At 43.5% G+C, this 15524-nt stretch overlaps 1 protein-coding gene across 1 annotated transcript in view; it reads right to left on the reverse strand.

The window, feature by feature from the left end:
- The window catches only part of SLC35F1 (solute carrier family 35 member F1), a 423273-nt gene that overhangs the window by 54457 nt on the left and 353292 nt on the right, over positions 1–15524 (reverse strand). The window contains exon 4 of the mRNA XM_070795916.1: positions 2267–2426. Within this exon, the coding sequence (XP_070652017.1) occupies positions 2267–2426 (160 nt within the window). The remainder of the gene's footprint in view (positions 1–2266; positions 2427–15524) is intronic.

Consider the following 15524-nt stretch of genomic DNA (forward strand, 5'->3'; position numbering starts at 1 on the left):
TTATTTTCTCTTTTCAGAATATTTCATATGATAGCTTAAGTTACTGCCTAATTTAATATTTTTAAAGACATAAGATGTGTCCAATCATTGTTTTATAAAATGTGCCCTTGGATCCTAAATTTGGGCTGCCCTCAGAACATCATGCTGTATACGTGGGCACCATTATGTGAGCATGGATGGTATTCAACAGTGATAAAATTCAATTCTGTTAAAACTGGGCCTCCATATGTTACAACAGGAATGAAGCTATAGGCCTTAAACAGTCACACCGAAAGATAAAACACTGCTCTCGCGCGTTTCATTCTTTTAAAAAATCACCACTTTAGAAAGACTCCCAAATGGACTTACTTTATTTTTCTTAAATAGTACTAGTACTCCTTTCCTAACACTTCACTTGAATAAAAAAAATTTTTTTTTACAGGATTAGTGAATACAACCTAATGAAATCAAATCAAGTCAGTTTAACATTGGGGCCTAAACGCTTAGATTTATTATGACAATTGTCTTCCTTGACTATGATGCAAAATGATGGCCAGGGTGAATGGGGAGGCTCGGCAGAGCAAAATGTTCATAAAGAAGAGCACCTGCTGCTTAGTCTGTGCTTACTACACAGTTCAAGCAAAGCTGAGAAAGGGTAATTCAATTGGGACTTTATGACAACCAGCCACATTGTATCAGACAAAAATACTGTCTCATTGGTTCAAAGAGATGATCTACACTGGGATCATGATGGGAATAGAGCAAAAACTAGCCTTTTCACGTAATACTTATCAGTATCCAATGGAACACTATTTCATAGAACAGAATCTGGGAAGAGCTGGTGCATGTGTTTTTAGCACATCTGTTGTGGTGGGGACTGATGGTACTGTGTAAGCAGCATTTGGAAGGGCTAGAGACTGTCTCTTTTGCTCTGTGTTATACCTTCAGCTCCCAGCAGTTTTTGCTGTTATACTTTCAGCTTCTAGCAATGCAGGAGAGGGAAGGAAGCCTTTTCTAGCCTCAGCTGTGTGACCTCGGGCAGTTCGTTTGGCTTCTCTGTGTCTTGGCATTTTTTGTGTCTTAAATACAGGGCTGCCAGACAAGGTCCCTTTCAGCCAGAAAATTCTATGGTGCAACTTAAAAACATAAATGATGTTCATTTCAGGTATTACCTATGACCTAGTCTCAGAGAGAAATGCCCTAATTTTAACTTTGTATCCCTAATTCCCTTGAGGAAAAGGCAATTCCAAACCGACAGAGCTGTACTTTTTATCCTGTTCCTGATGCTGACAAAGAAAATTGTTTTTGTTTTTGTTTTCCTGCCCTCTGAAACTTTCTGTAGCTTGAGGAATTGGGGTATATTTTAAAGAACTACACTGCTTTAAAAGTGATCCTCTAGAAAGCATTCTGGATCAGTGTTCCCCAGAAGAGCATAGCACTCTGATGAGTAAATGTTGAAGCTTACCGTGTGGGTCTACAAGGTAATTACCTGTGAAAGTGAAAGTGTTAGTCACTCAGTCGTGTTAGCTCTTTGCGAGTCCATGGACAGTACCTCGCTAGGCTCCTCTGTCCATGGAATTCTCCAGGCAAGATACTGGAGTGGGTAGCCCTTCTCCAGGGGATCTTCCCAACCCAGGGATCGAACCCAGGTCTCCTGTATTGCAAGCAGGTTCTTGACTGTCTGAGCCACCAGGGACTGCTGCCCAAAGCCCTCCCCTCAAACAAACAAACCAACAAAAAAGATGCATGAGGAGACTGAACTTGACTCTCCCTCATAAAAATATCGAGTATTCCTAATCTACTCTTCAAAGTTTAAGTAACCACGTGTAGGCCTATATGACTAGCTTCACCCAGTAATTTGAAAGCTCTGTCTTTCTCTGACTTGGGAGAGAAGGCATAGGCAGGTAGGGGGTGGGGATGGTCCCGGTGGCTCAGGAATGGCCTGACCCACTGAAACTGTCTCTAACAGCTGGTCTGGGGCAGGCAGCTTTAGCCTCCAGCACATGCTCCAAATGGGTCATGACTCCCAGCTTTAAACACAGTCTGCGTGTTTCTGAATTCCTGTAGAATGGGCATGAAAGCTGTGTTTTGCTCCCTTTGTTCACTCAGGAAACATATCTGAAGCACCTTCTATGTGCCACTCTCCTGGGTGTAAGGGAACAAACATGAGTAGGCCGCAGACACTAGGGCGCCCAGGTTCCTGGTTCGCACCATGAGCCACAAACGGCCCGTGTCTTGCCTTGGGCTCACCCACAGAGGCAAGTAACCTGGCAGACTGGAGACTCACCTGCTCCCTGGTGCCTGCCCACGAGCACGTCCGCGCCCGCCATGCAGCCCATCCCCAGGATGCAGACAACGATGCCGATGAAATGCACAGCCTTGTACCGGATCAGCAGGAAGAACCAGGAGAGCAAGATCACCACTGGGATCACAAAGCAGTCCAGGAGCTACGGCAGGCAGGGAGGGAAACAATAGTGGGGAGTTCAGAGGGAAGCTTTCCATTCGACAGAAACTGTGGGAAAAATGATTCTCTCGGCAGAGAGGACATTTTCCCTGAATCTGAGTTTTTGGGAAGACCCAGAAATGATGAAATTAAAACAGACTCTGAAACAAATGACATGAACTTTACTTAAACCCAAGCCTTGAAGAAAAGCAGAGAAGGCGAATCAATAAGTCAGGCTGGTGGTGAAGATTCTCCTGCCCCCATGGTGTCAGGGCAGCTCAGCTTTCATCTTCCTTAGCACCCAGGCTGACTCCATGGAGACACTCAGACGTGGAGAGAATAGACAGAGCCATTTTAGATGGTCCCAGAACTCTGGAAGCAGATGTGGGAATGGGAGGTGAAGGAGCAGTGGTCATATACTAGTCTATGACCTATTAGGATCTAAACAGAAGTTGAACTTCATTTCTCCCGGAGCTTTCTCCCCACTACCAATAAAAATTACTTTAGTCTGTTTTAATCTGTCACTCTTTATAGGAAAAAAAACCTAAATATAAATACAAATATTAGTCTCAAAAGTTTACAAATACTTAAAAACTACTGTAAAAAAAAAAGTAAAAAAGCAGAGAGAGAAAAGAAAGCAGAGTATTAAGAAATCTTTGATTTCATTTCTTATATATTTTGCACAAATAGTGAGATTCCATCTGACAAGGAAGCCCTAAGAGATGGTGGAGAGTTTGTCCCTGATCATGTAGAAAGAGAACCTGATGGAATGAGAAGACCCCTGTGTTGGGAGCCAAAAGACCTGAATTTGAGTACTAGATCCTTACTTCGAGCAGTATGACCTTGGGCAAACCACAAACTCAGGAAGCCTCAATTTCCTATTAGTATAAATGAAGACTATCTCTAAAGATCATTGTGAAGTTTGAAAATAACCCATGTGAAACCATTTTATAAATTCTGAGGGCCCCAATTCCAGTCTATGCCCTGCTTTCAAACACGATGCTCTGGACTCCACAGAACTGGTTGTCTCGACCACCTTCTGGTAAGATGCAATGACCTCTGGACACTCCATGAGAGGCACATCCATTAGACTCATGGATGGCTCCCAGGACTCCAGACTCCATGTACTAAACAAGAAAAAATGAGGAACTGGTGATCCGGTCTCAGGGCCCAGTATAGCTCCTCTGCTAGAATCCTAAACAGGTCACCCTACCACCCAGTAACCAGATTCAGGGCAGTGGTCATTAATACCCCTTCCCTTTTACTGTCTACACCCTATGGATCACAAACCAACAGTCCTTCCCTCTTACTGTCTACATCCTGTGGATCGCCAAATTCTGCCAGCTCATCTTCTAAACAACCTCTCAAATCTACTCTTATCACTTCTGCCACATAGACTGGACCAGCATCCTCTCCCACCTGGAGCAAGCCCTTCCTTCCTGCCTCAGGGTCTTCATTCATGCATTTCCTTCCTTCTGGATTGCTCAACCAGTTCTTGAAGACCTGCCTCCTTCTTCAGGCCCACACCTATATAATGCCTCCTCAAACAACCCCTAGGTTCCCTAGGCTAGGTCAGGTTCTAGTCAATGATTACCTTGCATTCTATACCTCTCCTTTACAGTGTCAATTATAATAATTCACAATTAATATGGAATTATTGCCATAATGTCTGACTTCCCCACTAGTCTGGAGGTCCCTGAGAGCAGGACTACATTTCTAGCACCCAGAGTTCTGCTGGGCTCATGAGATGCATCCAATAATAGTTACTGAACAAATACATACAAGGATTTTTAATAATCAGTAACATCAAAATCCAGTCTCCAAGACTCATTAAAGGCTGAAAAATGTTTGTATATTTCCTAAGCACCCCTGACAATCAGAATAGCTTTTTGGCATTGTAAACAATTCTTGGGATCTTTACTGTCTATTAAGCTTTTTGTGACCTGGACAGACTCTCATGCTTCTCTGTGTTGCAGTCATCTCCTCTGCAGAATGGAGAAACCAGTCAGAAGAGTAAGTTGTCCCTGAGGTTACTGGGAAATGTTAATACTGAGCTGCACCTTGATGGACTAGGGGCTGAGTCCAGAGGTCATAGAACTCTAGGAGGGGATGAGTACAGGGATGAAAGCTGGAGGACTGGCAGTCCAGCATACAGTCCCTCATTGCACAGTTAATTGTCAAGTTAATGATAACTACTTGATGTGATAAAATGCTCTTAAGGCAAGTTTTACAACTGGCCTCAAATACCATTTGTTAGGAAATTTGAGTTTGCCAGTGAAAACCCTTCACTGGGCATAAAACAGTTGGTGTTTTGCTTTAAAAATTAGAAATGATTGACTCAACAGTTAAAATATCTAGCTGCATGCTCCACACCTGGGATTTCATTATCTGGCTGCAAGCCCTCAGCCGGTGAAGCTGAAGACTTCCAGGCTTGAACGGTGGACAGCAAACCAGGCCACCATCCAGTCTTTGAGGAGGGCTCAAGTGAGCTTTTCTGCTTCTCAGTGTCATCAGAAATCCCAAAGCACTCAATTAGTCCTGGCATCTGTTCCCTTAATGAGCTGAGCTAAAAAATCTGTACTATGAGTGTCAGTTGGTCCTATGGGTAGGGAGGACTTTTAGAAAGAAGAGAAGATGAAAGAATACTACAGTACAAGCCAGGGTTTCTGGCACATTTCAGCTGGGAACCTTGGTGCCTAGCATACAGTAGGGATCAATAATGGGTGACTAATGAACCAAAGGATGGATAGGCATTTGGTATCGCTGACTGTCAGAAGGAACATTAGAGGTAACCCAGGCTGCTTCCGGCATTGGGAGTAGGACAGTTCCTCATTTTGCAGGACAGCCCCATGCTCTCTGCAGGGCATTTAGCATCCCTGGGCTCTGGTCACTAAAAATGTTGTTGTTCAGTCTCTCAGTCTTATCCAACTCTTTGTGACCCCATGGACTGGAGTCCATTCTTCCCTGTCCTTCATCTCTCAGAGTTTGCTCAAACTCATGCTCATTGAGTCAGTGATGCCACCCAACCATCTTATCCTCTGTCGTCTCCTTCTCCTTCTGCCTTCAATCCTTCCCAGCATCAGGGTCTTTTCCAATGAGTCAGCTCTTCACATCAGGTGGCCAAAGTATTGGAGCTTCAGCTTCAGCATCAGTCCTTCCAATGAATATTCAGGGTTGATTTCCTTTAGGATGGACTGGTTTGATCTCCTGTAGTTCAAGAGACTCTCAACAGTCTTCTCCAACACCACAGTTCGAAAACATCAATTCTTTGGCACTTAGCCTTTTTTATTGTCCAGCTCTCAGATCCATACATGACTACTGGAAAAACCACAGCTTTTACTATATGAACATTTGTAGGCAAAGTAGTGTCTCTGCTTTGTGATATGCTGTTTAGGTTTGTCATTGCTTTTCTTCCAAGGAGCAAGGGTCTTTCAATTTGATGGCTTCAGTCACTGTCCACAGTTATTTTGGAGCCCAAGAAAATAAAATATGTCATTGTTTCCATTGTTTTCCCATCTATGTGCCATGAAGTGATGGGACCAAATGCCATGATCTTAGTTTTCTGAATGTTGAATGATTCAGTTTTCTGAATGATTCTTAGTTTTCTGAATGAGTTTTAAGCCAGCTTTTTCATTCTCCTCGTTCACCTTCATCAAGAGGCTCTTTAATTCCTCTTCACTTTCTTTCATAGGGGTGGTATCATTATGGCAGAAATGTTGAGCAGCTAGTTGCAATTTCGGTATTCTTGCAGGAGATGGTCACAGGTCCTTCTGCTCTGCCATCTTGATGATCATGGAAAAGTGGAGACCACTAAAAATAAGTGCTCCTAAAAAAAAAATGTTCCTATACAGGTGGCACCAGTGGTAAAGAACCCACCTGCCAATGTAGGAGACATAAAAGAAGCAAGTTTGATCTCTGGGTGGCAGAGCTGACACATGGCAACCCACTCCAGTGTTCTTCCTGGAGAATCCCATGGACAGAGGAGCCTGGAGGGCTACAATCCATAGGGTCACAAAGAGCTGGACATGACTGAAGTGACTTAGCACACAGCACACATTTACAAGCGCCCCTCGGAGGCAGTATCTCCCCAGTTTAGAATCACAGAATCCTTTATTTAAAAACAAGATTCAGAAGTTTCAACAAGTGAAGTGACGTGCTCCAGGTCACTCCAACGGCTGATACCAGAGACAATCCTGTCCTGATTTTTTTAAACCATATTTTAATGAAAGTCAGTGACATAAATTGCTACAGGTGGGAGATCACACCACTGTTATCTGTAACTAGAAAGAGAGAAAAAGATACATTTGGGAGTTGCTGTTAGTAAACAGGCTATTATTTTTTTTACCGATTTTTGTCTCCAACTTTTCCCCTGTGGCTTTATCACATAAAACATACTGACAAAATAATTTTCCAATAGATTTCTGGTAGCTTAACTCCTTAGCAAAGTGGTTGTTAGAGTAATAATAGAGAGCAGCATTGTAACATATGCTCACAACTGGGACTGCTAAAGCAGAAAAAGAAGTGAAAAACTAGTAGATTTACCTTTCTTTGCATACATTTCTACATCCAAATGGAAATTATAAAATATCAATACCAAAAAATAAACAAATGAATACTATTTCATAACCATCTTACAACTCTGAAAAATCTCAAAGAATGTGAAGAACTTTAGAAAGAGAAGTTCATTACCTCTTAGATTTATATAGTATCATTCCCCTCTAAAGATATAAGCTAGTTTTGCTCTTCTATGTCAGTAATCCTTAAGTGATACCTGCCAGTGAGGTCTACAATCCCAAGTTATCTGATTCCATTGATGAGGTACTGAGGCACACCATGCTTAGTGGCTGAAACAAATTCTCTGAAGTCATTACGATAATACCCAGATTATTTTTATTTTGAGCTTGGTAGTCTTAAATATTTCCTTAGGATAGATTCCTGGCTGGAAACTACAGAGTTAAAGTTTGAATTTTCCTTGTGGCTCAGATGATAAAGAATCTGCCTAAAATATAGGTGGTTTGTGTTTGAACCCTGGGTTGGAAAGATCCCCTGGAGAAGGGAATGGCTACCCACTCCAGTATTCTTGCCTGGAGAATTCCATGGACAGAGGAGGCTGGTGGGCTACAGTCCATGAGATCACAAAGAGTCTGACATGACTGAGTGACTAACACACACACACACAAAATATACATTTTAAAAAACTATGGATGCATATTGCCTTTTTCCCCCCAGGAAATTAGTGGCTACTTGAGCTTCCCTTGTGGCTCAGACGGTAAAGCGTCTGCCTACAATGTGGGAGACCCGGGTTCAATCCCTGGGTCAGGAAGATCTCCTGGAGAAGGAAATGGCAACCCACTACAGTATTCTTGCCTGGAAAATCCCATGAATGGAGGAACCTGGTAGGCTACAGTCCATGGGGTCAAAAAGAGTCAGACATGACTGAGCGACTTCAGTTCAGTTCAGTTCAGTTCAGTTCAGCTGCTCAGTTGTGTCCGACTCTTTGCGACCCCATGGACTGAAGCACGCCAGGCTTCCCTGTCCATCACCAACACCCAGAGTTTGCTCAAACTCATATCCATCAAGTCGGTGATGCCATCCATATATCTCATCCTCTGACGTCCCCTTCTCCTCCTGACTTCAATCTTTCCCAGCATCAGGGTCTTTTCCAGTGAGTCAGTTCTTCACATCAGGTGGCCAAAGTATTGGAGCTTCAGCTTCAGTCCTTCCAATGAATATTCAGGACTGATTTCCTTTAGGATTGACTCCTTATTTGTTTTATTTACTTGTCCACTTACTACTTAGTAACTACTTACTACTTAGTGAGAGAGTCATTTCCTACGCAGGTTGATAAGGAGTCTAGGGGTCCCCAAAGAGAGAGGGGTCTGGAATTCTCAAGAAGGAAGAAAGGACAAATCTTTTTTTCTTTTTCTACATTCCTTAGGATTATATAACAAGGATGTATCCTGCCTGAGGACAGTCTCTGGATTACACCTTCTGGCTAATTCTGTTCTCTTAAAATGTAAATTATGGGAATAGGTCTGGTGAGGTCTTTACAATCTCCAGACATTCTTTGGATTCATTGGAGAGTATATAACTTCATTGCTAACACTAGCAAGCGGGTACTCTTTCTGCCCCCTTCTGATGCCTATATCAGAAGCTTTCTCTATCTCCTTTATACTTTAATAAAATTTTATTACACAAAAGCTCTGAGCGATCAAGCCTCGTCTCTGGCCCTGGATTGAATTCTTCTCCTCCTGGGGTCAAGAATCCCGGTGTCTTCGCGTGATTCAACAACAACCTTTCATTAGTAAGTACTTACTTGTCCACTTACTACTTACTACTTAAGTGGCTACTTACTTGCCCACAATTAGCAGACAAATACAAACTAAGATGAAAGAATTTCATTTGCTTTGCAAAGTAAAAATAGGTATTCCCAGTTTGTACTTATAGATGTAAAAACTCAGCATGGCTTGTAACTTATCATCAAGATATGACCCTTAAATACCTTCGGAAAAGCTGACAATAGCATTATGTTTTCACTCTGATAAAATGTCTGTATTTAGAGGCTGTATTTTGGGTCTAAATTGCTCCATGTACTGTTTTCTCCTTTAATATTGGATGCTTGTGGTCATGTCTCCTCACCTTTGGATTCTATCTGGCAGAAAATAATAGCTTGATCCATGTGGAACGGTCACTTTTGTAGGTAAAAAAAAATGACAATTTCAATATTGACAATTTCACATAGTTCACCTAAGAGATGCAAGGAACAAAGTAGTGATGAGACCCCACACTGTATTAACTTTAGACTTGGATTACAGAAGCAGTGTTGCCTCCTATCTCCCACTCCAATTTTAATTTATCTTAAAATTTCTTATGGGCTTCCCAGGTGGCTCAGTGGGTAGAGAATCCACCTCCAATGCAGTAGACGCAGGAGACTTGGGTTCAGTACTTGGGACAGAAAGATCCCCTGGAGGAGGGTATGCCAATCCACTCTAGTATTCTTGCCTGAAGAATCCCATGTACAGAGGAGTCTGGTGGGTTACAGTCCACGGGGGTTGCAAAAAGTCGGACACGACTGAGCATGCATGCAAACTTTCTTAGGCAGATGTACTGGAGTAAAGGGTCCTCAAGTCTTGGACCCTGTCTCAGGGGTCCTTCCAGCAAAGAACAGTTGTTATCAATCCATAAAGCAGGCAAAAATGAAAGAATTTGAAGACAGCTTGTTTCCTCCTTTTTGTTTAAGGCACGTCTGAAGCGACTTAGCAGAGAAAGCAGAGAGAGAGAAGGCATACCACCACCACCAAGTGGTAAAGTCCCCCGCTGGATACTGAATTAGCTATTTCCCGTCTGGCTGGAGCAAGAAGGAATGGGTAGAGAGGAAGAGACTTCTCCCAGTGTCCCAGCATCGGAAGGGAATGAATGTCTTCCCTGGCCTCCTGGGTGGTATGATGGGGAGAAGAGAAAAGTCCCTCGACGTTCCTTCCCTACCTCCACTTGGTTTGGGTGACATCTATCTTCACATAAAAGTTCTTGATTGAAAATCTACACATCATAGTATTAGGCGTGAAAATCTCTGGAAGAAGAAAATCAGAATCTATACAAATAAAATGTTAATAATGGCTATCTTTGAATAGGATCACTGAGACTTCATACATCCCTCCCCCAAATTCTCTGTGGTTTCCAAATTTCCTCTCGTGTGCATATAGTACTTTCAAAATACATAAAACAACACCTGTTATAAGAGTGTAAACAATCTACAAGAGTCAGATCAGTCTTTCTCTAAGGAAGCAAACGGTTTTAAAAAACAAAAAGTCATACAAATATGCCCCAATACCCAACTGCTCCCATCCCAGGAAAGCATAATGAGGAGGTGACCTCATCCCTCTTTCTAATTCTCTCCACCCAAAAGAGACTCCTCCGCCCGCCTTCAGTTCCTCATTAACACTCCCCTCCGGCTATGCATGGGGCTCCGTGTTCTGCACGTGGCCCAGCTGTCAGAGGCTAAACCTGAGGCAACTGGTAGGTGATTCCAGGATAGAGAACATTTCCTCTCTCCCTGCCTCTGCTCCTAATTGGCAATCCTCCCATGTTTCTAAAAGTGATGTATATTATAAATTCATCGCCGGTGAGTAAAACTGAATCCTTAACAGGGAAGGATCTTAAAAAAGACAAACTTCAGTAACAGACACAACAAAAGTCCTCTTTTAGCTGACAGTCCAGCTGAAGAGAGCGGGATATAATTTGGGAAATGCACACTCACACGCAGTCAAGAACAATTTGATTCAGGGGCCTCGACATGCAGCCAGGCCAGAAGCATTTGAAAACTCAAATACAGTTCCAGGGAGCAGTATTTTTCATCTGGAACAGACTTCTCTGGTAGATACCCTGACCTCCTCCACCCACACCAGATTTTTTTCTTTCGAGGACTGTTGTATTCATAACATCTCGACCCTCACTAACCCCAAACCTTAGGACTTTAAGTTTAGGTATTACTGCCTTAAAATGTCCATAATGGATGAAGCCATGTTTCCATCAAGTTGCCCAGGAGATCTGAACTAATAAAACGTGTCATTATGATGACTATATGACAGTCGTTTCCCAGCAAATGTCCTATTTTCAGAATTTAGAAAGAGATTTTCACTAAACTATCTTTCTTGTTTCTATTGATAAGGATTTCAATGTGTGAATTTTATGTTTCTTTGTGTAATTCATCAGAACTTCCTACTTGTTAAAAATATCTTATTTTACTTTTACGGCCTCAACTCTTAAAGACAAAAGAAAGATACTACCATGCACTAAAAATCTAGGTGACCACTGGAGCATCTCTTTAGGTGTTCAGTCATAGTGCGATTCTTTGAGACTCCATGGACTGTAGCCTGTCAGGCTCCTCTGTCCATGGAATTCTCTAGGCAAGAATACTGAACTGGGTAGCCATCTCCAGGGGGTCTTCCCAACCTAGGGATCAAACCCGGGTCTCCTGCATTGCAGGCAGATTCTTTACTGTCTGAGCCACCAGGGAAGCCTGTATCTTCTGGTGGTCATCTAAAAATCTGGGACAAGCACCTAAAGATACAGGTAATTAGGAAGATACGTGCTCTCTAGCTCTGCTGCGTGGAAATCTTTCTTGGGTGAGAGTGGAGCTTTCCCACAGGAAAAACTCCCACAAGTGAGCATCACTAGAGCTTTAATCAGATTTAAAAACAAGCTCTGACTGTCAAACTGGATTCTAAAAGCAGAAAGCAAGAAATTAACATTCCCTGAATGCCTATCATATACCATAGGTGCAAGGCCAGTTCTTTCCCCCCATTTTACAGATGAGGAAACAGTGCTAAAGATAACAGGTAACTTACTTGAAGCCGCATAACAGAGTCAGAGCCAGAGTGTGGTCCCAGGTCTGCCCTTCTCACACAGACTGAGCTTAAGCAGGCAAGGTCTAGGTGCCGTGCTGTGCTTAGTCGCTCAGTTGTGTCCGACTCTTGGTGACCCCATGAACTCTGTCTATGGAGATTATTCAGGCAAGAATACTGGAGTGGGTTGCCATGCCCTCCTCCAGGGGATCGTCTCAACCCAGGGATCAAACCCAGGTCTCCTGCATTGCAGGCAGATTTTTTTACCATCTGAGCCACCAGGGAAGCCCTCTAGGTGAAGTAGAAAGTACATAAGATCCAGTTCTTATAACGACAGTCTAGGCTGGCTCAGCCTCAACTCGATCGAGCAGGTTTGTATGTTTTCTCTTATGTCGAGAGCCCTCTAGGAGAGAGGCAGACTCCTAAAGTACTGAAAAAATAATCACTAGTTGTCTGCATTTCTCATACGAAAGAAGGTGAACAGTATAAGAAAAGTGTTTCTTTTTAGTGATGGGTTTCTGATACTGTGTAGCTACCTTGAGTGCTTTTGGAGAAGTGCTTGCCTTAAGTCATTCAAGCACTATGAACTCGTATTTCTTATTTATGGAATTCATGAACATAAGAACATGAACAATAACATTAAAGAAAGTACACATTTCAAAGCACATATTGAAGGAAATGAACATTTTCTGATAAAATATTAATTTCCCATTAATTTTGCATTACTCGTGATTCTTCCCAGCATTAAAACAGCAGGGAGAAACAATTTCAAAAGCTAGAGGAAAGAATCGTGTACCTTTGGGGATCTATCTGAGGTCTAACTCAACTATTCCAGGTTTTATTTAAAAAAAAGGTGAATGTTACCTTATACTTGTCACTGGGCTTCCTTGGTGGCTCAGATGGTAAAGAAGGTGCCTGCAATGCAGGAGACTCAGGTTTCATCCTTCGGTTGGGAAGATCCCCCTGGAGATGGGATCCCCCTGGAGAATTCCACCAGAGGAACCTGGTGGGCTACAGTCAGCAGGTATTTATTTACTGCTTATTGCACGCTCAGCATTGCTACAGGTGCTGGGCATGACCCAAACACTCTATATGGAGATTCAAGTAGACAAATGTCGATAGACACACAGGTCTCTCCTCCGGTTCATGGCCAGTGTCTTCCCTTAAGGACTTCCTGGCACTGAAGGAGATTCTGCCCTCTGTCCCTTAGGACCTTCCCTCCCTGCACTCCTCTTGGGTCTCCATCCTGCTCTCGCTGCTGCCTGTTTTCCTTCACCATATAGACACGCCCAGTCTCACCCTCAATGCCCAATTGCTCTGCAGCTTTTTATCTTTCCCTCTTCACAGCCAGGCTTCCTGAAAAATTAATCTATAGTCTATTCCTTGTATCTGGGCCCCATCCATTCCTCAAGCTGCATCGGTATCGACAATGGCTTTTGCCGTGATGACCAAAGCTTCACTGCAAGTTCACTCTGGACTAACCTTTTCCGCAGCATTTGGCGTTATTAACTACTGTGCCCTCGAGTCCCCCTCTTTCCTGTTTCTTTTTCCTCCTCCCTCTCTGGCACTTCCGTCTGACTTCTTGTGGACTTATTTTATTCTTTCTGCCCCTTATAGTTGGTGTGTTTGAGGTGCAGTCCTTAGCTCTCCCATTTCCATTTTCTAGGTACTCTCTGGTTCTCACCCAACTCTGACTTCCTTTCCTGCCAAACTACTTGAGAAGAGTTGCATTCAGCCACGGTCTCCATCTCTTTGATATCCATTCAACCTCTCAACTCAAGGCAGTCTGGGTTCTGTTGCCCAAACACCATCAAAATTGCTCAAAAACACAGCCCCTGTTTCTGAACCAGGCAGACATCGCAGTCCTTCCCTTACCCAGTGCAGCATCTGATGTTCTCTCCTTCTGCTGGCTCTTACCTGCCACGCCTGCCTCTGCCTCCCATTTCTTCTCTCATGGTTCCTGTGTTCCTGGTCTGTGGGCCCCTAGATCTACTCTTACCTTCTCAAATGCTATCTTCTCAGGACTTTGTCATAGTGTCTCATCTCAACTCTCTACATTTACCCTGCAAGATTTCACCTGTTTGTTCTGGCTTGAAGAGTCGTGTCTATACTGGTGACTCCCAGATCTGCATCTCCAATCTGGATCCAGCTCTACACTCCAGAGCCATGCAACCTCCTGATGATCAGGTGTGGAGGTACCAGGAATGCCTACCGCTCAGCATGGCTCACCCAGGTGCCCAGACTGCTCCTCCCTTACCTGAGTCTTCCCTGGGTGAATGGAATCACTAGGAACTTAGCATGTCTGGTGCTGAGGGGGTCACTCCTTCCTTCTTAAGATAACAGTCTTGGCTTGCTTCCAGATTCTCCTCTTAGCACATTGTTCGCCTTGCAGCCTACTTTCTTCCATTTATACTCACTCCACTGGTGATCTAATCAGACCGTGACTTTCAGCACCTTCTATAGGAAATGACTTCAGATCCTTCCAATCCCACCTCTCTCCTGAACCAGAGACATAAACCTAGTTGCCTCTACTGAACTCTGCTTGGATGCTCACAGGAAGCTCAGACCTGCACAGCCAGACAGAACCCTTGACTTTCTGCTCCACACCAGCTAGTCTCCAGTCTTGTTCATCTCATCCCATGACACAACCCAGCAGCTCAGGCCATCAATTAAAGCATCATTCTTAACTTTTCCTGTTCTGTCAGACTTTCCCCATGACTCTTCCTTTTCTCTCAAACTTTCCCCATTCCTCCATTTAAACATTTAGAAAATCCTGATGGCTTTGTCTTATCAATGTACCCGACTATCCCTAATCACCTCCACAGTTGGCAGTTGGCTTCAAGTTCCCATTACCCACCAATTTCCTTTCTTTTCTTTTCTTTTTGGCCACCTGCTTGACATGCAGGATCTTATTTCCCAGACCAGAGATTGAAGCCGTACACCCCACAGTGGAAGCTCAGTGTCAACCCCTGGACCAGGGATTTCCCCTGCCCCCACCATCAGCTTTCAGTTGTGGCCTCCTGACTGTCTAAGCAGATTGACTCGTCCTCCTATGTAATCAATCCTCTGTGAGCAGCCATGGCCAGAGCAATCTCAAAATAGAAATTAGTTCACGTCAATCCCCTGCTCTGAACATGCTAATGATTCTCCTTAGAACAAAGTCAAACTCCTTGCCTTGACTTACACAGTCCTAGCATCTGGCCCCTCCCTCCTTCTCAGTGTCATCTCTTACTATTATTAACCCCGTTCACTCCTTCCATTTCTTAAATATGCGTGCTTAGGACTCTCACCCTTGTGCTGTTCCCCGCATATCTTTACATATCTCACTCCCCTGCATTCTAGTGGGAGAGACAGAATAAAAACTAAGCATGACTTGGCAGGGAAGCATCATGAGGGTAAGAGTCCTGTCTTCTTCATGCTATATGTCTAGCATCATGGAAAAGTATATCTAATATGTGCTGTGCTGTGCTAAGTTGGTTCAGTCATGTCTGACTCTTTGCAACTTTATGGACTGTACCCCACCAGCCTCCGCCATCGATGGGATTCTCCAGGCAAGAATATTGGAGTGGTTTGCCATGCCTTCCTTCAGGGGATCTTCCCAACCCAGGGATTGAACTTGTTCTTGTCTCTTACATTTCTTGCATTGGCATTTGGGTTCTTTACTACTAGTGCCACCTGGGAAGCCCCTTACTTATAATATAGGCTCAATAAATATTCGCAAAATATTTGAGTGACTAAAACAGATTGATCCTTCTTTT

Source organism: Bos indicus, chromosome 9, assembly GCF_029378745.1.
Source record: "Bos indicus isolate NIAB-ARS_2022 breed Sahiwal x Tharparkar chromosome 9, NIAB-ARS_B.indTharparkar_mat_pri_1.0, whole genome shotgun sequence".
Classification (NCBI taxonomy): domain Eukaryota; kingdom Metazoa; phylum Chordata; class Mammalia; order Artiodactyla; family Bovidae; genus Bos; species Bos indicus.